Source organism: Scardinius erythrophthalmus (assembly GCF_964197995.2).
Source record: "Scardinius erythrophthalmus genome assembly, contig: HAP1_SCAFFOLD_286, whole genome shotgun sequence".
In the NCBI taxonomy this organism is placed as follows: Eukaryota; Metazoa; Chordata; class Actinopteri; order Cypriniformes; family Leuciscidae; genus Scardinius; species Scardinius erythrophthalmus.
In genome coordinates, this window is record NW_028296325.1 from 26477 (window position 1) to 51108 (window position 24632).

The 24632-nt window shown below is 37.1% G+C and overlaps 1 protein-coding gene and 1 long non-coding RNA gene across 2 annotated transcripts; one reads left to right on the forward strand and one right to left on the reverse strand.

The window, feature by feature from the left end:
• Positions 1–3699: 3699 nt before the first annotated feature.
• LOC308686449 (insulin receptor substrate 2-like) lies at positions 3700–21498 on the forward strand. The gene is made up of 2 exons (XM_081394871.1): positions 3700–7460; positions 18879–21498. The coding sequence occupies exons 1-2, from the start codon at positions 4346–4348 to the stop codon at positions 18881–18883; spliced, it is 3120 nt and encodes a 1039-aa protein (XP_081250997.1). The 5' UTR covers positions 3700–4345; the 3' UTR covers positions 18884–21498.
• LOC308686448 lies at positions 14010–16526 on the reverse strand. The gene is made up of 3 exons (XR_014029592.1): positions 14936–16526; positions 14552–14710; positions 14010–14364 (listed from the first exon to the last, which is right to left on the reverse strand). It is a non-coding gene; the product is annotated as an uncharacterized lncRNA (long non-coding RNA).
• Positions 21499–24632: the final 3134 nt, after the last annotated feature.

The window sequence follows — 24632 nt, forward strand, 5'->3', positions numbered from 1 at the left end:
GGTTAGTGAAAATGATCAAAATATGATTTCATCTAGTAAAAGTTAACTTCACATGGTAATTTGTTTATTTTAACAACAACAAAGGGAAAAGAATTCTAACGATTACAGATGGAATGTTCAAATTTTTTTTTACATTTTTTTTGCCTACCTATGAATTAAGAGGCATTGTTAACTCTTACATTCTAATTACATGTACAATCAATGCATCAGATGAAAGCTTATCTTCCACTCTTTTGAAAGGTGTGCTCAGTTTGTTTCTAGCATAAAGTATCAGGGAGATATGGCTCAGGATTCATGAATATAATTAAACCTTTTTAGCATGTTTGGGTGATTCCGGGGAGTTAAAGCAGAATTGGAGGTAGCATTGTTTTGACCCTATAATTACAAGTTTCCAGCAGCTTGTTGACCGGGTTGTCCACCCAGGTTGTGATCCTCAGACATCATAGATTTCATTTTATATGACAACCTTTTACAGCAGCCCATGCTAAACCCCCTTTGCCCCCTGGGTAATTGTTAATATTAAATTTCCTCTTTAATATATTTAATATGTAAATCTAATTTGTTAATTGAAAAAAATTATATAATTTATTTGCAATATTAGATCATGCAGCTATTTAAAATACATGTCAGTGTAAGTAGGACCATGCAAATACAAATATCCATGTTGTTATACTGTTTTTTAAAATAAATGTTAGCAATTTCTTGGCCCCACATCAGCTCACCCTGTCACACCTGCAGTCTTGCCTAAGTAGATTTGTTGTGGATTGATCAATGGGCTTCATTTACTTCATTTCATTGTTGTGTAAGATTAGAGACGCCTACTGCTAATGCCCCAAAACACATGCTACTGGTGACGCAAAAACATCAGATCAGATCAACAAACAGAACAACAGCACAACAGAATCTGAGGAAAATGCAACATGACAGCAATCATTCGTCTGAAGCTTATTTAATCATTGTTTGCATGTGTGTGTGACAGAGAGTATTAACAATAGACAGCTGCTCATTTCAGAATTGGGGTATAAAGGCCACAAATCTTCCCAAGGTAGATCAGTCATGCTGTCTGTATACCATAATCTTCTTTAAGGGACAGATTATAAAACCAATTACAGAGCCACTCTTACTCTTACTCCTACCGGGTTCTGCTGGATAAACGGGTACTGTAATGAGTTGTACCATTGTATTGTATTATTGTACCATTGTATCATAAATTAAATGCCATATTTGACAAATAACCTTGCATCTAAGATGTTAAATCCCTGGATTACACACACATCCATTAATAATACAAAATCCACAGACTGAAGTGTTGTGCTGCTTTTATTTTATGACCTGATTTGGGCTGCATCATTGCAAGGGGAAACAATTAGAAGCAATTGCAAAGAACAAATCGGCTACTGATTCTTGTCAAAGAAGAACTATTCAGAAAAGTGTTATGCAACAGGTAGCAAGGCATTTATTATTATTATTACAGTGGTCTTTGATGTGACATACATTTCCTGGGAAACTTTAGTTATGGTATTTTAAATGCTCATTCGATTATTTATGAAATGCAGTTACTAGTATAACCAAACTAAAGAAGTTGGTAAAGGTGTTCATGTTCAACTGAGAGTAGAAATATTAAGACCACGCAAACATTTGGCTGTGGTTTATAGGCATATGTGTAGCTATGGCTACAAATTTGTTGGTCTCACAGCAATGCTTGCATAATCTCACTAAATGCAAAGGTCAGTTTTAAACTTGAACTGCCTATAAACCATGATGCATTGAGTTCAATGTATGATATTTATATTCTTGCGTTGTTGCAAATGACCATGAGGTGGCGTGTTTTTACTTCTACGTGCTGCCCACTTAAATTTTCTTCTGGAACAAACAGATTTCTGCCATTCCAGAAAGTTCCTAGTCTCGCTAAGGCTCTAATATGAAAACCAAGAGGATTCTATACAAACCACCTTTTCGATGGCTTCAAATAATTCCACGCAGAAAATCCATATGTGTGGCACCACAGACGCAAGTTTCATAGTCGACATTCATTTAAAAAAATCTCTATTTTCTTTATGTTATGGTATGTGTAACGCTAATTCGCAGTCACTGTTGCTGGACAGGGACACCCCGAGTGTGTAAAAATAGACCATCATATGCGTTATGTAACACGCAGCACGCGCACTACGACTTCACGCTTGTTTACAAGTTAAAATGGACTCCATGCGTCGATCTTAATAAATTACATGCGTTTTCTTAATCCCTCGAATACGTTTTTTTCACTGTCTGACAAATTTTAAATGAACATTGAGTCTGACTAAATTAGAATTCAGAAATAGCTAAGGATCTTCTGCAGTTTCTGTCGTCATCGCATGGTGATGTTTAAAGCCTGTATCGAATGTGTTTGGAGTCTGTAGGTTTAAGTAAGTAACATGCCGATATATTTTGCTTACATTCAAAACTAGTTTTTCTGCGACATTAAAACACTTTTTTTTTAACCCTCTGATGGTCCGCGGGGTCTTTTTGACCCGCAAATGACTTTTTCTCAAATTAAAAAAAATGTTCCCTTTGTCCAAATGGTATGAAACCTTCTACGGCTCTTAACACTTTCTAGATCTACAAAAAAAAAAAAAAAAAGTGGAATGATATCTGTTTTTATGTTAGCGTGACAAAATTTGTGACACTCGTGGTCTTTGGGGTCTCTGGAGACCCCGCAATCAAAATAGACAAAATTCATCATCAAAATCAGAAACAACACAGAACACATCGACAGAAATGACAGAAATAAAGTGGCACACTTCCACCAATTCAAAAAGCATCCACAATGCTGAATTATTTTGCTCACAAGCGCACACACACACACACACACACACACACACACACACACACACACACACACACACACACACACACACACACACACACACACACACACGCATACACACACAGGAACATTTGTAAGGCTATAATGTGTCAAATAAAATCATCCAAAATGCGGACCCACTACAAATATAAAGTGGTGTGGTGACACTGGCTCATCGACAATGTGTACTCACACACTCTCTCTCTCTTTATCTCTCACACACACACACACACACACACACACACACACACACACACACACACACACACACACACACACACACACACACACACACACACACACACACACAATTGAGTGTGTCTAGAATCTAGAATTAGATTAAAAATAAATGATTGAAATAAATGATAAAATCTTAAGACTCCAACATTTCTCTTTATAACATTTTGTTCAGGTTTGATTCTAATCATAATGTAACATTATTGAAAAACTGGGGTTTTTTTTGGTACAAAAAATGCTAAACTTTGACAAAAATATTTTATTTTTGTTATAATTGTGATTTTATAATATTTAGATATGAATCCAACTGAATCCAACTTGTGAAAAGATATCTTTCAGGTAGTCTAATAGCAAATAGCATATACTGGAGCTCTATAGCCATCTAGTGGTTAAAATTATTATTTTTTATTTTAAAACTGCATTTTCCAAAAAATGGGCATAAATGTTACATTAAACCATTTAAAATCATCCATGTTATCCCCATGAATGAAAGTTAGAAATCTGGGTCTTTTATAAAGTGAATTTTACATCAAATGCTGTTTTTTTGTAAAAAGGCTATTTAAATATTTATTTATTTATTTATTTATTTATAGAAATTTAAAAAATATCATAAATTCTCCAAAAACTGCACAAATGTTGAGTAAAAACATTAACAAACAGAACAAAATTCCATTTGTAAAAAAAAAAACCTACTATCTTTCTATCTCAACAAAATTAAATGTTATTGTCTGGGGTCTCTAGAGACCCCAAAGGACTCGAGTGTAGACATAAAAAAAGACCATCAGAGGGTTAAAGCTAACCTACGTCTCTGCATCACTAAAGTGCGTACAGTAGATAGATTTGTCATCCACACAGCTCTGTTTGTTTTAGGAGGAGGGGAGAACAGCTTGAATGAAGGGGGATTTGCCTATACACGTCACGGATTTGTCAACGACCCGTCAATCATTTCGCCTGACCAATGAATCCAATGAGCAACCCCATTCGTTGGCTTAGCAGGCACGCCTCCTAAAGATTGCGCCGCCTTATATGACTGTTTTTTTTCTCTCCCACTGACCCAAGATGGGCTGTGTGCAACGTCACATGTTGTTGTTTTTCTTAAGCTCAGTCATTCTGAGCGAAAAGTTATTTGCTGTGAACAAGAAAACATCGCATGGTGAAACAGCGCCGAAATCTCCACTTCTCGGATATTTAAGTTAAATCTCTTTTTACTGCGGATGGATAACAAGTTCTATAAACTTCAGTAAATAAATTGTAAACGCAAGTATGGCAAGTCCGCCTATTAAAGCGGGATCCTCGTTACCAAATGACAACAACTTTCATTCAAACAACATCAGAAAATGTGGATACCTCAAGAAGCAAAAGCACGGACATCGGCGCTATTTTGTTTTGAAAGATCAGAGTGACGGACTCCCTGCGCGGCTGGAGTACTACGAGAATGAAAAGAAATGGAAAAACAAGTCCACTGCCAAAAGAGTAATTTTTCTCGACTCTTGTCTGAGCATAAACAAGCGCGCTGACGCGAAACACAGGTATTTGATAGCTCTCTATACCAAGGACGAGTATTTTGCTGTTGCTGCGGAGAATGAGCAAGAGCAGGAGAGTTGGCACGGAGATTTATCTGATTTATTAAGTAAGGGGAAAATGTGTGACAGCTCCGTTTCTAGTTCGGCATCATCTTTGGTGGGCTTCGACGATGGAAATTACGGCATGATTACAACGGTGAATGCTGCGTATAAAGAGGTATGGCAAGTTAATCTTAAAGCAAAGGGAATTGGGCAGAGCAGAAATATCACTGGAGTTTACAGACTGTGCTTATCAAGTCGGACAATTAGCTTTGTTAAACTTAACTCGGAGGTGGCATCTGTGACCCTGCAGTTGATGAATATACGCAGATGTGGGCACTCTGATAGCTTTTTCTTCATTGAGGTGGGCAGATCTGCCTCTACTGGACCTGGAGAGCTGTGGATGCAAGCAGATGATTCTGTGGTGGCACAAAATATACATGAGACCATTTTAGAAGCTATGAAAGCGATGAAAGAGCTGTCAGAGTTCAGACCACGCAGCAAAAGCCAGTCAACAGGATCAAATCCCATATCTGTACCCACTCGGCGGAATTTTAACAATTTACCCCCTAGTCAGACAGGGTTGGTGAGGAGGTCAAGGACGGACAGTACAGCAGCCACATCTCCTGTCACCAAATTTTCTTCTTGTCGAATACGGACAGCGAGTGAAGGGGAAGGTACCATGACCAGGCCGGTCTCCATATCAATATCTGAGAATGGAAGCCCGATAGCTGTCGGCCGGAACCACATGAGCAGATCTAATACTGTCTCGGTGGGCTGCCGGACATCAGAACCATCACTGCTTCATCACAGCAGGTCCATGTCAACGACAATGTCCCACTCGCCCCCATCTGCTGTAAGCCCATTAAGTTTGTCCTCAATCAGTATTAATGGTTCCATCTCATCCACAGTACATAGACCCTCCAGCTGCAGTGGTTCTGTTTCTGGGTCACCTAATGATACTGGCTTCCTCTCGTGTGACGATTACAGTTCTAGCCCAGGGGATGTGAGGTACAACCTAGCAAACAGGAGTGACACACCTTCTTCTCTCTCCAGCACACCACCTTCAAGAGAAGCCAGTGAGCTCCATGGTTATATGGTGATGGACAGGCCATCCAACTCCCAGAACAAGATGTGTCCAACTAGCAGAGACATATTTGACATGGATATATACAGGAAGAGGACGTATTCTCTGACAACCCCGCGGCAACAGGTAGCACACTCCCAGCTATCCTCAGCGTCACTTGATGAATACATGCTGATGAGGGCTGCGAACAGGAGAACAAATTCTGCATCTCCGAAGGTCTCATACCCAGATGATTATGGAAAAATCGATATTGGCTCTAACAGTAATGTGGGTGATGACGGCTACATGCCCATGACGCCAGGCATGGCACCTCAGTGTGCCAAAAATGACCACTACATGCTCATGAGTCCCATGAGTGTTTCAGCACCCAAGCAGATCATTAACCCGAGGTCACATCCTCAGCCAAAAGGCAGTGGCTTCACTACTAACTCACCCAGCAGTGGATCGCTAGAGGATAGCGGGTACATGAAGATGTGGTCTGGATCCAAGTTTTCACTGGAGAGCTCCGATGGGAAAGCAGTGAATGGAGAATACATGAATATGTCGCCGGCTGACACATATGTCTCGCCCACACCACCAGATTATTTCCTGGGTCAATGTGAAACAACACAACGATCCTCCCCATCTCTAAGTATTCGCTTTAACAAACACCAGGCACCTAAACGGGCAGAGGATGACCAGTATGTTTTGATGAGTCCACAGAGCCAAAATCCAACAGAAGAGGCCAACAGGGTTTCTGCCCTGCCACCTCTCCGTCGCCCTGACGGCATGGCACAGATAGCAAGAGTCAACAGGCCCAATAGGTTATCTTTAGACACTCTGAGGATGCTTCCCAGCATGACTGAACATCCTCTCCCTTGTGAGCCTAAAAGCCCTGGTGAGTACATTAACATAGACTTTGCTGCTGCTACACAGTACTCTTCTCCCTCTATGGTTTCTGTGGAAAGCCAGGGCTCACTGTCCAACCTCGGCCAGGGATCCCCCCTCTCAGACTACATGAACCTCAATCAGAATTTACACTCTCATAAACTGAGGGAAGCACTCAACAGTCCCCTGAATGGAATGCCAGAGCTGGCTGAATGCCCATGCCCACCTGATGAGGGGGCTTATTTCCTTAATGAACGGAGAAACTCACCATGCCCATCTGGCACAGGTAAAGACAATTACACTGAGATGAGTTTCAACAATGGTCACATCTCACCTCCATTCCTGTCTGAGAATGATGAGAGTGCTTCAGTCAGCCCCACTAGCAGGGTTCAAAAGCTGGACCTGAGCGACCAGGGGGTGTCAAAAGGAATTGGTGCGTTATTGTTGGCTGCCTCCTCTGTAGACCCAAACGGAGGAGCGAAGGTGATCCGGGCAGACCCTCAAGGCCGGAGACGGCACAGCTCTGAGACTTTTTCATCCACCACCACAGTTGCACCTGTCTTTCCTTCCTTTGCACATAATGTTAAGCGACACAGCTCTGCCTCAGTAGAGAATGTCTCTGTCCGAAGCAGTGAAGGTTCTGATGAGGAGTACGGGTCTCCCATGTGCCGAGAGACTTCAGCTGGTTATCAGAATGGACTTAACTACATCGCCTTAAACCTCATAGAGAAACAAGAGATGGGCAATTGTGAAAACCTTATGGGCTTCAAGACTGGTGGTTGCTGTAAAGCAGGAATAAATGGATTACATGCAACTCCATATGTGTGTCTGGGATTCAAAGAGACTGCAACCACTGTACAAGGTGAGTTCAGATAATGTGATTGGCTGTTATGATTCAAAAAGATGACTGGCATAAATATTTATATACTGCAATATGTATATGTACTAAACTATGTATAACATATATATATATATATATATATATATATATATATATATATATATATTATAACATTTAGAGTTATAATAAACACAAAACATGTTATTCTAATAGATTATATATATATATATATATGTATATAAAAATATTTAATAAGCATTTATTAAAATGCTGCAATATTTTAAAAGCATTTAATTTGCAACTCTCTATAGTCTATTAGCATAACATTTGTTTTTTTTTGTGTGTTTATTATAATTGGAAATGTGCATATTATAGATATAGACACAACTGTATCGAAATTATATGCACACAGTAGGTTACTTAAAGTAATTAAACAAAACATTATTGCTGAACGAAATAATAATAAGTAACTCAAAATATTTAGAGAGGTTTGCACCTCTGGCTATTTGTCTCAGTATATGGGGCGTTTATGGCATTGATAAGGTGTTTTTCATTCAGAGGAATTCTAGAGAAATTTGAAGCATGAGAGACGTGACTGTGTGAGTGCCCGCGCGCGGTAAACAACCCAACTGCGCAGGCACTATGACGCTGCAGTATTGAGCGGTGCGCGCACGCTTGTTTATTTACCCCAAACTCGATCAAAGCTGGCTTTTTACAGACCAAAGTGCGTTAGTGCTTAAACATTGTTTTAAGGGCTATAGGCTTGTGTATAACGGAGCTATTAAATAGATCTGTTCTCAGAGGATGGATCATGAAGCACTGAGGAATGCGAAATGTTGTTCTGAGGCATTTGGCTCACGTGCTCAGCAGTATTTTCGTTCAATAAAACGTATCGCCTGGTCGACCTTTCCCTTAATTTTGTTATGCCCTGTTCACCCTATTTGGTCAAACATGAAGCCAAATTATTATAATTATAATTATTATTATTTTAAATAAAATTCCCCATTAACAGGGACACTTACCTAAGTTTAAGAAGGATTCCCATGTCAAATATTCCTCACACATGACATATTTCCTGCAAAAGTGCATGTGTTCATTTGCCTACTTGAATCATATCATGCGGGTGTTTGTGAGATTAAACTGCGGTCACAAGCCGTAACAATATGCTGCTCTTAATAAAGTACAGTGCCCTATGGCATTTTCCTGTGCACTGTTTTTGCATAGCACACAGAAGATTGAATGTGCACGTACTGCACATCGCCTGGTACTCCCATATTTCCATAACGCCTCAATTGGAGGCAGTGTTGTGGGCCAAAATTATCCCCAGTGGTTAAATGACTGTTCATGGCTGGTAGTTTTCATTGCAGGCAGCCTGCAGTGTAAACATCAGGCCGAGGATGGATAGTGGACAGCACAGTGAGTTTAACTCTTTCTTGTCTTGAGTACTGAGCCTTGAGAAAAGAGTGGGCAGGAGGGGAGTAAGAGCTAGTTTGCATTGTGTCTCTGAAATGAACATGTGCAGCCATGTACACGGGTCGGCTGAGCAGAAGAGGGAGGGGAGGGCCTGATGGAGGCTTAAGTCATGTGCTTCAGTCAGGAGGAAAAACAAGCCAGGTGGTTGTTTGTGGGGTCGTTGTCAGGTAATGATGATGTTTCACGCTTGGAATGCATGACTGGGTAAAGGTTGCTGGGAGAGGCGAATACTCACTTGTTTTGGTCTCTACTCACTGCCAGGACACATGACAGCATACAGTGTGTTGACAAGAGCTTGTTTTGATGTGTTTTAAATCATAGAATGCCAGAGGCTGTCAAAATCATGATGCTTTAATTTTTGTTTGTCCTCTAACTCTGATGCAGTTATTATTATTATTTTTTTTTTATGTAGAACAAATTAAACAGCTCTGGTGAAAACATAACGTATTAGTTGAAAATTGGTATCGTAGTTGAAGAAAGAGAAACCCCATAATGAAGCAGTGCAGGTGCTTCATTTCTCAAAATTACCTGTCAAAAAAAGCAGCCTGCTGTGGCAGTACCATGATATGGTATATGATATGATATAGTCATGGTATCACATTTGTTTACTGGTAGTGTTTTGATTCTCTGTTGGATTTATCAGTAAAAATTTACTTGAGCACAGGAGATTTTTTGCTAGGGATCGCAGTGAGATTTGCTTGTTAAATAGGCACCTCCAATTCAAGAAATTGGTTTATTATGTTGCCTTATTTACAAGCACATTACTGTGCAGAATTACTAAATGCAAATGGAAATAAATGGAAAGAATACAAAAGAAAAGTTCCACAAAATAATTAGCAGGAAAAGAACATGCTTGTTTATTCAGAATATTCTGTTTACTCCATATTCCATATTCCAATTGCTATGGAGCATGTAAACATCTTTTTCAGAATAAATACTTAACCAGAATATGGACCTTAATTTAAAATTTCAAGCATGTAAACAAGGTCAATGTCATTACCTGTTTCTCCCTGATTCGATTGTTTTGTAGTTAGGCTATTTGTTTAGCCTGGCAAGCCAGACCTACATCAAGATGTTAGGTCTGGCAACTCACCATTGGCACGGCTCAATCCGAGGGGCGGGATAAACGGTTGTCTCTCAAAATCCCTCTGCACGCAATAGGTTAGCGCTACAACCAATCAGAGCAACGAAGAAGGCTAGTTGGTATATTAAACTTTTGCCGTATCCAGTCGGCAAAACTCCCAACACATCTTCCTTTTTTAAAAATGACTTAAGTGCCGTTCTTTGCTCTTTTCTCAAAGAAAAGCTTAACTCCAAGTCCTCCAGAGTCGCGGCCAAAGCCGAAAGACCGCTGTTCACCAGCAGCAGCAGCCATTCTTTGTTTTCAAGCTATGGTTTTCAAGTAGCAGGGAACCGTCGCAACTCTGTCGTCATTATGTTAAGCCCGCCCCGCCTACTCTATACTCGATGTGATTGGCCTGACCTGAGTTTGGTTTTTCCAGCTCGAAAGTCAATGGAGAGTTGACTACACTGGCTGCAAAATAAATTTTGCTGCCGCTAGGGTGCGTCTAGATTTCTAGGCTACTATTTGTTAACATTGACATTTAAATGTAGAATGTCTCTGTGATGAATTTGTAGCTTAACACGTCTCTTACTGCTCTTGTGGTTTTATGAACATGATGAGTTGGTTGACTTTGTACGTCCCTCAATTAACACCATGCTATACAATATATATTTTGCTAAATGAGACTTGTATACATTTAGACATTCTACATACAAAAGTAAGTAAAGTGTTACTCCAACCTTTCAGAACTTTCAGTTACTGAAACTCTTTCTCTCTGAAATCATGAGAAAAGAAAATATGAAAGTGTTTTTTAAATTCAGACAAACCTGCACATTTTAAGTAGTGATGCACCAAAATAATTGTTTTACAGGAACACTAAAACCAAAATAGCACTTTATGCTATTCTGGGTGTCTTTTTCTCAGGTGATTGCAACTCTGGCATCATTTTTGGTCACGGTGATGTGCGTCCACCCTGCTGACATGTTTACCTCTTGTACTTTATCTACATTGTGTAAACGAAACTCTGCCACAGTCAAAATGTGTCATCAGAGAAGTGCTAATTGAATATCACTGTTTTGATCAATGATTTTGTCCCTCAAAAACAATTTATGCCTAATAATATTTTTTTTACTGTTTCGGCTGACTGTTTTTGGTGTCTGAAATTTTGATGCATCACTAATTTTAAGGTGTGAAATGGTACAGTTTATATTTCTGGCTGACTGTGAATGTGTATGAACAGCAGAATAGATCACACATCCACACAAACATTTTTGTGTAACTTTAGCACAAGGACAGTGAGTGTGCATTTTCAGAGAATTTAGTTACTATTCCACTACTCTTTTGAAGCTAGAAGCTCTGTCTTTGAAGCTCTTTCTCTCCCTCACATTCCTGGTGTCTGTTTATAGAATAATTTCTTACTATTTCACTCTATGTTGTTGTTACTTTCTCCTCCCACATTTAGCTACTTGAAGAAACTACTTAATTACAACTTTACATCTTCATACCACAACAACGTAAACACTGGTCAATTACCATAGAAAGTATTTAATTTTTATTTATCATGAATGATAAAGCATGTATTACACTGAAGGCTAGAATGCCTACTCTTTCTGTTCACTTCTTTTGTGATTTCTTTCTTTCTTTAAATGCTGTCTGTCAGTGAAGAGGGGTTTTTCAATCTATTGACTATTTGTGTGAGTCTAAACTGAATATTTGGCCAGACATTTATTTGTTTTTTTTTTTCATTAGGGGGTGCTTAATGTCAGCTCCCTAGACTTTGCAACTCTAATCTGAGCTCTAACTTTAACCACGCTGAGATTTAAGCAACAAAAATTGTTAACCCAAGCAGTTCTCTCAGATTCTCTACCTCTGCAGAGCTGGCTAAACTAGGCCGGGATGTTCCCGCCTGAGATAGCCATGTCAACACTGTCAGTGTTACCCACATTTAGCCAGGAGCAAGAGGAGATTACTCTTAGGGGAGAGTGGGGGATTAGACATTGTTCAGCGGCTTGTTTTGAGGCGGATGAAAGGAGCATTGACTCAGACATAGACAGTCATTCATGCAGGTTCACAACAACCATGTCCTCATGTAGACGTCACAGCATTTTCAGGATGATTTTGCACAGCCTCATTTGTTTTTGGGTGTCTGACAATTAAAGGCCTAGATTTTAACTCATCGCAGTGGAAGTTTTTTTTTAACCCGTTATTAAATCTACAGCTTAGACTCTTTCTTACAGGACTCAGTTGCTCACTTATTCCACAGTTGGAGGTGCTGTGACATCTCTATCCAGTGATGCGCAAGCTAGCAGAGATGCTATGTCATGCGTGCATTAAATCAGCATTGCGTGACTATTACCCGGTTCCAAGCATCACTCACTGCTGCCTAGAGCTTTCAGCATTACAAACTGCATTATAGGCTGCAGACATGGTTGTTGGTACCTCCATCACGCAAACCCTAAATCTCATCAGCTGAATAAAAAAGGGAGGGTCACCATCCAATTCATCTACTTGCATGCAAGCCTGAGCCTTTTGGCAGTTGTAGCTTTGCATCCTTGCTGCTCATTGACCCTGAAACATATTGGAATTTGTGTAAATTACCCAGGATTAAATTAACCAAGGTTAACCGAGGTTTTAAGCTTTAACTATTGTTATTTCAGGCAATCACATGAGTATACCCAGATAGCAAATTGGCTTTGGGCCGGATCTGGCTAAATTTCGGCTGAGATTTTGGCCCACATACCGCATGGAATTACGGTCCAAGGTTGGCCCAAGTGCTGTTTGCCGAAAGTCAACCAGATCAATGCCGGAAGCAGACCAAAACTCACCCAGAGTTTTACAATGTACCCAGATATTATCCAGAACTGGCCCAAAACAACGCCATAATCCCCAGATATTATCCAGAACTGGCCCAAAACAACGCCGTAATCCCCAGATGTCAGCCAGACAAAGGCCAAACTGCCACCAGCTTTACCCCAGAACTCAGCCACAACTTATCCAGAAAACAGCCATAACGGGGCCAATATTATACCAGTCCCCAAAACTGAACCAGAAATTATCCCTGTGTAATACTTATATATTGTGCAAGGAATAATAAAATAATGACACTACACAAATGCAAAGTACAGCATTTTATTGAGAGGGGAAGAAAATCTCAGCCAGATAAGTGGAAAAATAAAAACTACAGGAAAAAGACAAGATAAACCAATACTAGAGTTAGGCAAAACAAAAGCAACACATATTCACAATACAAGAATAATAAAAAGACAGAGCACTAAATTAAAATGTTACAAAAAATAATGCAATTATGCAATTTAATAAAAAGTGTATGTGGCATGCTTAATGAAATACAGAAACAAACCAAAATACGGTGGCCGAGAGATCTCAACACATGCAAAGTGGAAAAAACACCAGCAAACTAAGAAAACATCTTCATCAGTTTGACAACACACATGCTGAAAATACTCAACACAACCAAATACAAAAATGCGCTGCAAATAGCATCTGAATCTGATCTGTGATAAGTCTGTTAGCGCATTAGGTCCAACCCCCTTTGGGCGGGTTTGAAAGGGTGGGAACTATTGCTTGTAGTCTTAACAGAAATCCCCCCCCTTACACTTCCTCCGACAATGACACAAAATTACGATTTTTGCGTCATTGTAGGAGGAAGTGTAAAGAGGTAAATACGGATTTCTCTCGTCTCAGGGGAAAATGAGAAAATGTTGCACGACCCTTCAATAGTATGACTGGGTTTCTAACATTGCAAAGCTTAATGCAAATGGGTGGAGTGTTCCTTTAAGAAAACAACAGTTTCACAACACATGCTGCAAATACAATACAACCAATAAATAATAATACAAAATAAATAATAAAAAAACACTACTGTAGATATTTGCGTTGTTGGTCTGCCATTTGCAGTACGTTTGTGTATTTGGTTGTGTTTTGCATACTGTCAAACTGATGAAGATGTTTTGTAAATTTGCTTGTGTTTTTTTTCTATTTTCATGCATTGTCTTCTGTTGCAGCGTGTTGAACCCTCTCGGCCACTGTCCAAAAAATGCAACAGAAACAAAGCAATAAATTAAATTGATACAGACAAAGCAAAAGTGTCATGCATAAATCATAAAGTACAGAAACAAACTAAAAGCTGGTTATAAAAGACAAATGAAATACATTTTATATTTACAGATGTGCAAAAAAAATTAAAATATAAGTTGCAACAATGCAAAACAGATTCCCTAATAACTTAAAATGTGTGGTTTACATTTTGCAAAGGTGTCCTCCTTTTTTCGCCACCCTCGCGATCACCAGCTAGATGAAACCACCTTTTAATAACTTTTTCGACCTCCAACTCAGATGTCTGTGCACACACAGGATTACTTCTTACAGCCTCTAGAATAGGAGCATACAAATACAGAGTTAAAAAATAATTTTAAATAAAATTAACAATAGACATATAAAGCATTTGTATCAAAAGACACCACCAGTCAAATTATTAAAACTTTCAACATTCATTCATGACATGAGGGAATAGTCATGAAGTTCCAGATAGACTTAGACACAACAAAAATGCACTTACCAATCACAATGTTTTTAGGCTGCAAGCTTTGGAAAGGTGTTTTTCCATATACACTTCTCCAGTTTACCACTTTGAGAACGTCATTTTTGAATGCTTGCCTCATAATCCGCCAGACGTGTCCTTTAAGTCGACTACACCCAACAATCCCAGTTCAAGTACCTGAAATATTTTTAAAACATGCCATCACTATTAAGTCAAAACACTAAAACATGCTAATATCGATATTATATTTACCAAATTAGACAAATATAAATAGTTTTTGTTATTGTTAGATTTTTCATGTTTTAGATTTATCACACACACCATTTAATTACAACAGTAATTACAACCAGACTTGTGAGTGATAACAGCATGCAACTGTGCATTACTGACAGTGTTACCTACCACTTTTTGTCTTGTTACTGGACATGATCGAAGATCACTTTCCAGGGAAGTTAATGACCTTAAGTCTTCAATTGGAAACAGTTTTGGTCTTTGACTTTGGTTCTGTGCCTCCCGAACGTTGTTTGCTTTGAGATCTCGCACCATCCTTACAATGTTCTTCTGCTGCTCCATAAGGATTTCTTGTTTAGATATTATGTCATGGAGAAGTGCTAAAACATTAAACACAGGTATTGAAAGGGTTTAACGTTACCACACCACATCTGCTATGACATGAGCCTTACGCTAACAGTGAATTATATGATAGGAAAAAAAAAAAAAAAAAAAATCTTACATCTTAAAGGTCCCGTTCTATGCCCCTTTTCACAAGATGTAAAATAAGTCTCTGATGTCCCCAGAGTGTGTATGTGAAGTTTGAGCTCAAAATACCCAACAGATCATTTTTTACAGCATGTTTAAATTGACATTTTTTGGGGCTCAGAAAAACGAGCCGTTTCAGTGTGTCCCCTTTAAATGCAAATGAGGTGCTGCTGGACGACACAGGGGGCGGAGTTTCATGAGCTCGTGCTCAGTCTGTCAGGAAAAATTCATCTCACGGAGTGATGATAATATCAGAAACTCTCAGTAACGGCGTTTATTTCGAGTCGGACAATAATGCCTACAGAGTCAGAGTGCTGTATAGAGATGAAACAGGTATGGTTTAGTAGTTTAATTACGGTTATTATAACGTATTTGTCATCTGCTTGTAGGCTATGTATCCATTATTTATTAATAGCCTACAAGTCTGCTGTCTGAATGATGATCAAACATGTACTGATGAGTTTAATAAAGTTTATTGTACATCACACAAAAGATGAAGCGTCAGTTTTACTTCAGAAAATCACCGTAAGAGCTGAGTAAACACAGTAGGCTAAGTTATAAGAAGTGCGCAAGTAGCCAGTAGAGTTGAGGGAGCATTCCTGTGGGCGGAGGTTAGTCAAGAAACGGTTCTGGTGACATCACTAATGCAGGATGTAGAGGTGTGTAGTCCAATCGAGCCGTTTTTTGTAGTCAACTTCTGTTAAATAAAATATCTCGCTTGGCATTGAACTTTGAGCTTTATAATTTTACAGATATTATTTATGCTCTAACAGCAACATTACACACTAACTAAAGTTTGAAACATGGAATCGCATGCAACGGGACCTTTAATCGGTCATCGCTTGAGAGGCTTGTTCTCTGTGGTGTTTCATGATGCCACAGTGATTGTATTGCTGTTCGGGAGACTGTAAAGTTGTATACTGAATTAATTTATTTTCCCAAAGATTCAAACATCTTGTTGACTCTTTTAATAGCCATTTTTCTCATGTTACCTCGCTCACTGTAAGCCCACATATGTTCATATAATAAGCACTGTAAATGGGGGCTTAATTCTAGACCCTCTAACATAAAAGCAAATAAAATCCAACCACAGAAAACAACCAAAAAAGCCTATCTAGTAACGTTACTGCGCTATAGATTAAAATCTACGTGTTAGTTTAGATATTTTAAAAAGTATCAACTTACCTTGATCATGTATTAAAACTCCAAAAGAAAAAACCAAGATAGCGTGATTGTCGAAGTTAGAACAGAGAATGTCTAATAGGAGACGGGCTCTGGTTAGAACGACAATTTGAATTTCACCGCGAGACTGCGTTGGAAAAATATGAGTTGCTGAATAACTGCTACGTAACTTCCGGATCCTCTGGTAGGCGGGATGATGTCACGGGGTGCACTCTGGGAAAAGTAGTCCTTCTTGTAAAGCGGATTTAACGCCGTATATGTAAATCAACTACTATTTCCATGATGCATTGCAAACTGCGTCATCGTATCAGCAACAACAGACGCGCATTGACCCATCTGCCGAGCAAGAAGACTGCTCTAAAAAACAGTTTAACCATGGGTTTTTTTAGTAAAACTGTCGTTATACTGTACAAATGGTAATCAATTCGCCAAAACTTTTTTGTGGCATTTTGATTACCATTTGGATAACCACAAAGTACTCATTCAGTCCCATTCAATCTTTTGTCTTTTATGATGCTGCTGATTGAACCATTTTTCTTTGTCTTCAAACATTTTGCAAACATCTCATGTTTTTGTTTTGTTTTTTTTTTTTTTCATTCTGCACATTGTCACCTCCTTAACTGCCCATTAAAATAATCTTGCCAACAGTATAATCAAGTCTTCTTTCCTTTAAAAAAAAAAAGAAAAGTCTTCTTGCCTCCTTATGTGTAAAAGTCTACTATTTGAATAAATATCTATAGGTATTTTTAACTAGGCCTATAATAAACAGATTTCATTTTATTCTTTTTGACAAAATTAACCTTATAATTATGTATAAAATATGAACCAATTAACAACACATCTTACACAGCTATTTTACAGTAGAGCACATTCATACCAGAGGTCTTTTATTTGCTCTTCTACCAGAACCCAACCAGATCTCAGCCAAATATTTTCTAATTCTGGTAGACCGAGCTCAAGCCAGGGCTCAGCCAAAAAGATACAATTTGATTTTTGTTTCTTTTGGTTAGCCAGACTCCAGCCAGAGCTTAGCCTAGTACTGTTAGACACAGGAGTGTGAAAAAAACAGTGCCAGAATTAAGCCAGAAGTGCCTAATTTAAGCCAGACTCGGCCCAGACTTTGTTGCTATCTGGGTACCCACAGACAATGCTTTGTCAATGCCTTACATTCAACTTCAAATTGCAATTATTTATACTGTTTACTACAATATTAATTCAAATTAAGTTTAAATTCAGGAATTGAACTGGAATATAAAAAGCATTCTCAATTAGGCCTAAATGTTGAATGGTGCACCACCCTGCTGCATTGACAAAGTTTCATCATGACCTGATAGTTACTTTCAGTTACAAGTGTGGTTTATGACTTTATTTCATTAACTTTTTAACAAGTCTGGCAATATGGGAATTTAGTCTTATAGTCTTTTTAACAGATTCCATGTCTCTATCCTTGACTATATGGTCTCACTCCACATTATCTTGAAGCAAGTGTATTAAACATTCCTGAAGAGGACAGTCCTCTTGAGAAGTCCACATTATTCTTGAAGGATTATGGGTTACTGTTCTATTTTGCTTCAAGAAACAAATATTAAATCTTACACAAATGTCATGTGTAATCATCATCTTTGCTCCAGCCATTATCACTGGCTGCATCTTAGGCCTATCTCCCATTCGCCATCTCCTTTCATGTAAATTAAGGTGAAGTCTGAAGTGCTTTGTCATCATTTTACCAGTCAGTTGTCAGATTATGTGATTCATACTCTTCAGGATCACCCAAGACCTAGCAAAGAAAGACCCTGAGATTTCCTCCATTTCTTTGGTCTGTGACTATAATTCCAATGAGATTATCAGGGAATTATATAAGGATTAGCCCATCTGTGGACAGTAGATGGTTAAGACTGCTGCTAGCTCCATCCCTCCTGACATGATACCCTTTCCCTCGCTTATCTGAGAGAGGTTTAAATATGACTGTGCATCATGGGTTAATCACTCATGCTGGTCTGGAACTGTCACTAAAAAATGTCATAAAAAGGAGGTACATTTAATAATAAAATAAAATATGAGAAGTTTTTTTTTCTTTTCTGTGTATGCGCATGTTTTATTTTAGAAAACACAAGTGTCAAAAGGTATTTTGTACTGAGCGAAGAAAGAATACGATCTTTGTTGTGAGTACCTTCGGGTTTTAATAGTGTTTTGGACATATTTTTAATGGGTTTAGTTCATAAAAAATTTATTTGTAAAAGGCTGCTGGATAACGTTCAAGATAATTTGACGCCAGGGGTTCTACTACAGTGCAGCTACAGTTTTTCTCAACAATTTTACATTCTCGTTGCTTGTGGTTATACATTTTTGTTTCAAATGGAGCTTTAAAGATATCTTCTCTTTTTTTCCTCCCCCTTACTTTCAGATTGAGCAAGGCAGAGGTTATTCCTCCTGGTACTGAGGGAAAGTGGAAGCTCAACCAGTAACTAGACTGGACTGGACTGGTCTGGTCTGGACTATGCTGCTGTAAATGAACTGTGACCTTTGCAACTCATCCTAAAGCTGAACGTCCGATGGCTGGGTTGTGATTATTCTAGTGAGGCCACTTTAACATGCTACTCCTGCACCATTTTTCAGGATCTACAAAGCTGCTGCTCTGTTGGTAACAAGAGTCACGAAACATACATGCCACTTCACTTGTATGTTTGAACTTTTAATTGTTGTTGATGTGAACACTTATGTTAACAATAATTGGAATATAGTTTTCCCTGAAATATGTAATCTTCATTTACCTGACATAAACAACTGTAAGGTTCTTATTAACCCATCACATGAATAGCTACAGTTGTGGTATTTTAGTCATTTTAAATGATGACTAAAATATTTCCACAAGTCCTTTCTTAGGAAAAGACTTGTACTGATGTATGTAATTTAGAAGAGATAAAGAATTCCTACTTATTTTTTCCTCAAATTGAATGTTCTCACATGACCAATCCAAAGCCTTACTCTCTGTCCGCAAAATTGCGACTACTTATCTGGACCTAAACAATGAGAAAATATCAAAACGTGATATTTATTGTATACACTCTATTTTTCTAGATATTTAGTTTATTAAATAAAAACATAAGTTGCTGTATAATGGTCCACTTTTTATATTCAGAGTGTCTTACCACATAATCAGAGGTGGTTATTGCAAATAATAATTAATATCTAAACATTATTAGTACATATTATATTTATGACCAAATATGGTCAACCTTTAAATCCTATGTTTTCTCAGATTCATTGTCACTTTCTCACGTTGTTGCATAAAACATGGCCATTCCATGTTCCTCTGCCTCAAGAATTGCATTTAACAGTAATATAATATATGGTAACAGTGACTATTTCCCATTTAGCATGCACTACTAGATGGTATCGATGCACATGAATTTTGACCACAGAAAATGCCATAAGACACCACCTTCGGCTAAAACAGAAAGAGTAAAATGGAAGTTAATCTCTTAAAAAATATTATTAACAGAATTGATAGTTTTTCCAGACAAAGGCTTATTTCAAATGAGCACTTTCAGTTTTTTAGATGTGTGGGTCCAGAATTTGGATGATCATTTCTGTTCCTTTCTGTGCATCACTACTTGACCACAGTTTAATAGTTGGTGACTGTCTTAATATGCTCACATTGGCTCTGTGTTGATAATATCGTAGTGATGTCTCATTCAACTAGATTGTAAAACATGACACATCTGAATGTAGAGCACAAAACCCACTTAGACAGTATGAGTGAACAGATTAGTGGGGCAGAAAAAATGATCACAACAGGAGTAATTTTAGTCATTCTCTGCTTTTCCCTGAATGTTGTGAACTAGGCTAAATACAAAAATGTGATCAGCTTAACATTTTCATGACATTTAAGTTCCTCTCCTACACAAACGGCTAAGCAAATAAAAAAAATGCAAGATACTACACATTGCATTTGTGAAACGTAATTTGTTCAAAACGTAATAAATCCCTTATCTAAAAACACATGTATAGCACTGATATAGACGTGTTGATGCTTTTTAAAATTTTATGTTTAAAGTCCTAAATAAGAGTGACACATGACACAATGCTACTTTATTATGTAATTTCTTGAGGTAATGGTACTCATTCTTCTTGATTCTTAGGAAGTTCTTGCTTCTTGGGTAGCATTAATTCACCCTTTGTATATGCAATTCTTACTAATCAGATTAGTTTACAAAGTGGAACCAAATGTATAAATATTATGTTAATATATTTGTTAAAATATTTTGCAGAGATATTGAATTTATGCTGTTTTGTACATTTCATTCTGCCAACTTTTAAAACTTGTTTTATTTTTCTTTATGAAACAAATCTATCTATCTATCTATCTATCTATCTATCTATCTATCTATCTATCTATCTATCTATCTATCTATCTATCTATCTATCTATCTATCTATCTATCTATCTATCTATCTATCTATCTATCTATCTATCTATCTATCTATATATATATATATATATATTTAACAGTGTTCTTGAAGATCTTGAGTCTAAGTATAAATATCTATGAAGAGTTCAGATGCAAAAGCCTCTAAGTGCCATCTGAAATTTTCTTCTTGAATGATCATTTTTATCAAGCTCGTATATTTAAGTTCAGTAATTTCACTTAAATAGCAATGAAAATGACCTATTAATTGTCATTTAAGTGAAACTACTGAACTTAAATAAACGAGCTTGATAAAAACGATCATTCTAGAAGAAAATTTCAGATGGCACTTAGAGGCTTTTGCATCTGAACTCTTCATATATATATATTGTTTGTATGTATCAAAGGGTTAATATATTTTCAATATTTGCCAGGTTTAATTGAACAAGCTGTCTTCCATTGTACAAATATCATATACTGTTTATTGTCATGCTGTTAAGAGATCATTTAAAATATTCTAGATAAATATTGCTTTTGTTTGTGTTGCAAAAGAGTCACATGCAATAATACAAATGATAAATATTGTTATTTAAGGAAAATAAAATGTTTTATTGTTGTTTTGTTTCTTATATCCTTTCTACAAAACCTAGAACACCTAGTGATGCAAACTTGTTATATAAACATACATATTTTGAAATTATTCCCACCTCTTTACTGACACTGTGTCCCTAAGCTTGAGGGTAATAGAGGAAGGAACACACAGTTCATTCATAAACAAGTAGACAGATTACTTCCTGTTGAATGAGCAGGACAAAAGCAAGTGTTTTGCTGTTCATATCATAATTCCCAGGCTCGAATTGATATAACAGGATGCTAATGAATCAATATATTCCATGTGCTAGACTGTGAAGTACAGTCCAGATCCACATGCAGGAAGCAAATAGAGCAATACATCCTTCCTTTTCAATATCTGGATCATTCCTAACAGAGTACCTTTTGAGTTATTTAAGTTAACCCCTTACCCCTTTTTGAGAATGGACATTAAAATGCACTATTCAAGCTTAAATGGTTGTAATTCAAGAATGCTTTGGAGTATAGACCTAAGTTTGGTCTTGTATTAAAGGTAAAAAAATAGCAGATTATTGCTGAAATGAAAGCACTTCAAAAAATTAAAGTATGAAAAAGTTATGGAAGTTTAAATTTACATTAAATCAAATATAATTTATTTAATATTTTTATTTTATATAAAATATATATTTTACAAAATATGTTTTACAAAAAAATTACTATAAAATCAAAGCCAAATATCTAACCAAGTTGTGTTCCAAATTTGAAGTTGATATCACAAAAAATGAAGTTCCCATGAGATTTTGTTTAGGCGTATTACCAAAAATAGCCACCGGGTGTCATTGAATTCCATTGAATTTTACTGTATGCATTCTACCATAACAAATTAATACATTTCTGTCCAAATATCACTTCTGTCACAAAATATGGAATCTTGAGACTCAGACCTTTCTGACAATATGTGTTTTGTCAAGATTAGAAAATATTCTGATCATAAATTATGAAACATAAGGATGCCCAAAAGGGGAGGAGCCTGATAAAATAATTTAGAGTACCGTTTCTATGGTAACACAATGTCCAATTTCAAAACAGTTTTCACAGGATGAATTCTGAGATCATAAGCTTTCAAATGATACCTTATTTATGATAACTAATAAAATATGTAATATAATAAAAAAAAGCGATGAAAAAATATAATACAATATTTTAGAGGATAATATATATATTATACTTTTTAGAAGATAATATTATTTTATATTTTTTTATTGACAAATACTAGATTATATATTTTCTAATGAAATTTTAGCATAAAAACCAACATATCAATTATTAAAAGTGTGTGCGTCAACTTTTTGTGACGAAGGTCAGAACTCCTGTTATTACGTAGATTTTTTTGAGGTGCACTCTTGTCATAAATTCATCTATTTATGTTCCTACATAATTTATAACAAAAAAACAGTCCTAAATATCTATTTAGGAGTCTTAGAACTTTCCAACGATATATAGTTTGTCATAATTAGATTAGGATTACATAGTAATATAGGGAAGTAAAGTTAGGCGTGCCGTATACGGTACGGTGACCGTTAAGGGGTTAAATAAACAGTTATTCAAGTGTTATGATTTAAGTATTTCTGGGGTACTCGACTTTCAGGAATATGCAGCACTTTATTAACCATAGCTTGATTATTTATGGTAGAAAAGTTAACACGATGGACCCTAAAAGGTTTGAAATAAATGTGAGATTGGCAGTCTGCTTGCATGAGGGTTTCAGTTTAGAAATAATTTGTCATTTGTGTAAATTTATTAAACAACTTGGTATGTTCTGTAAATAAACAAACTATTTTAGTCAAACCAACCAAAAATACAAAGCATACTAATACACCAATCATGTATTTTGTTAAAGAGATTTTGAAAAAAATTAACAGGATACAGAATGATATTGGGAATACAGGAAAAAAAAATGATTACCAGTTAAGAAGATATTCCAAAGTTTTCTTAAAAAAAAAAAAAAAAAAAAAATGAAAACAAGAAACATCTGAATTGTTTTTAAATTGTCAGTTTTATTGAAAAGTTCAAAGCATCTGTGGTCGTGAAAAAAACATTGCTCAAATCAAAGCAGTAACAAATTCACCCCATGTTCACTTAATCGTGATTTTGAGATTAAAGCAACATAAATAATAGTGTAGCAAGTCTAAAGACCGTTTATGTTCAATATCAGGTGCGATCTAGATGCATTTTCTTTCATGTGTTCTGGTTGTGTGGGGCTTTTAAGGCGTAGGCTGTACTTCTGAAGAACGAGCCTGCGCAGTGTGGGTGGGAGTTAGAGGAAAAGGAGTTCCTGAAGTTTGAGGTTCGCTGGACTGTGTGAGGCAAAAGCATCGGCCACACAGGTGCTCACGTTAATAAAAGAGCGTTTAAACTGTTGAGTCTATCATTTTCTCTGATCGCTATAATATGATTTCCATCTACAACTATTGCATTTTATACAATGTTGGCTATTAACGAAAATATACGCATGCACATAATATATCTTTCTTTTAATGCTCACATACTAAATACTTGAGACATTGATGTAGGTAAGATCATTTCAGAAAACCAATGTGTCCAGACTCATGGACGGGCCAAACACCTGGGGGAAAAAAAGAAAAAGATTTGCACTCACACAATGAAGCACAAGGGCAGCAGGACCTCTGTTAGATCACAGTGACTGGAGGGAAGAGGCAAGGGCACAGCGTTATGCAATAATCCATGTCAGTGTAAAGAACACACTGTGCCGGAACTGCAATTTCTCCTGCCTCTGTCCCAGGCCCTGTTTCTGAAATATTTGCAAAAGACCTCCCACATAGAGACAAAATGAATAGGAAAAGAGTCAATCAAAGTCATTTACATTTACAGAGTGTTGCTAAGAGAAGGTTTTGTTTAGGAAAAAGTGGACACTTTGATCAGCAGTTTGATGAGACTGAATTATTTTCTCTCGCAAACCGCACAAACAATGCCCTGCAGCCATTTACTCTATCTATGCAAAAGTAATCTATTAGTCGGAATGTCCTACCATCACTAAACAAAAATGCAAATTGATGCATTCAGAATCTTAGGTTCTTTCAACTGTTGTCTTAAAATTGGCCAAATTGACACTGCTTTGTTTTGTCAGTTTAAATTTGTTCATAGACCCTAACACTTGAC

Excerpts from the sequence above, each read along its gene's own strand:
- LOC308686449 (XM_081394871.1), top strand. The coding sequence starts at position 4,346 with ATGGCAAGTCCGCCTATTAAAGCGGGATCCTCGTTACCAAATGACAAC.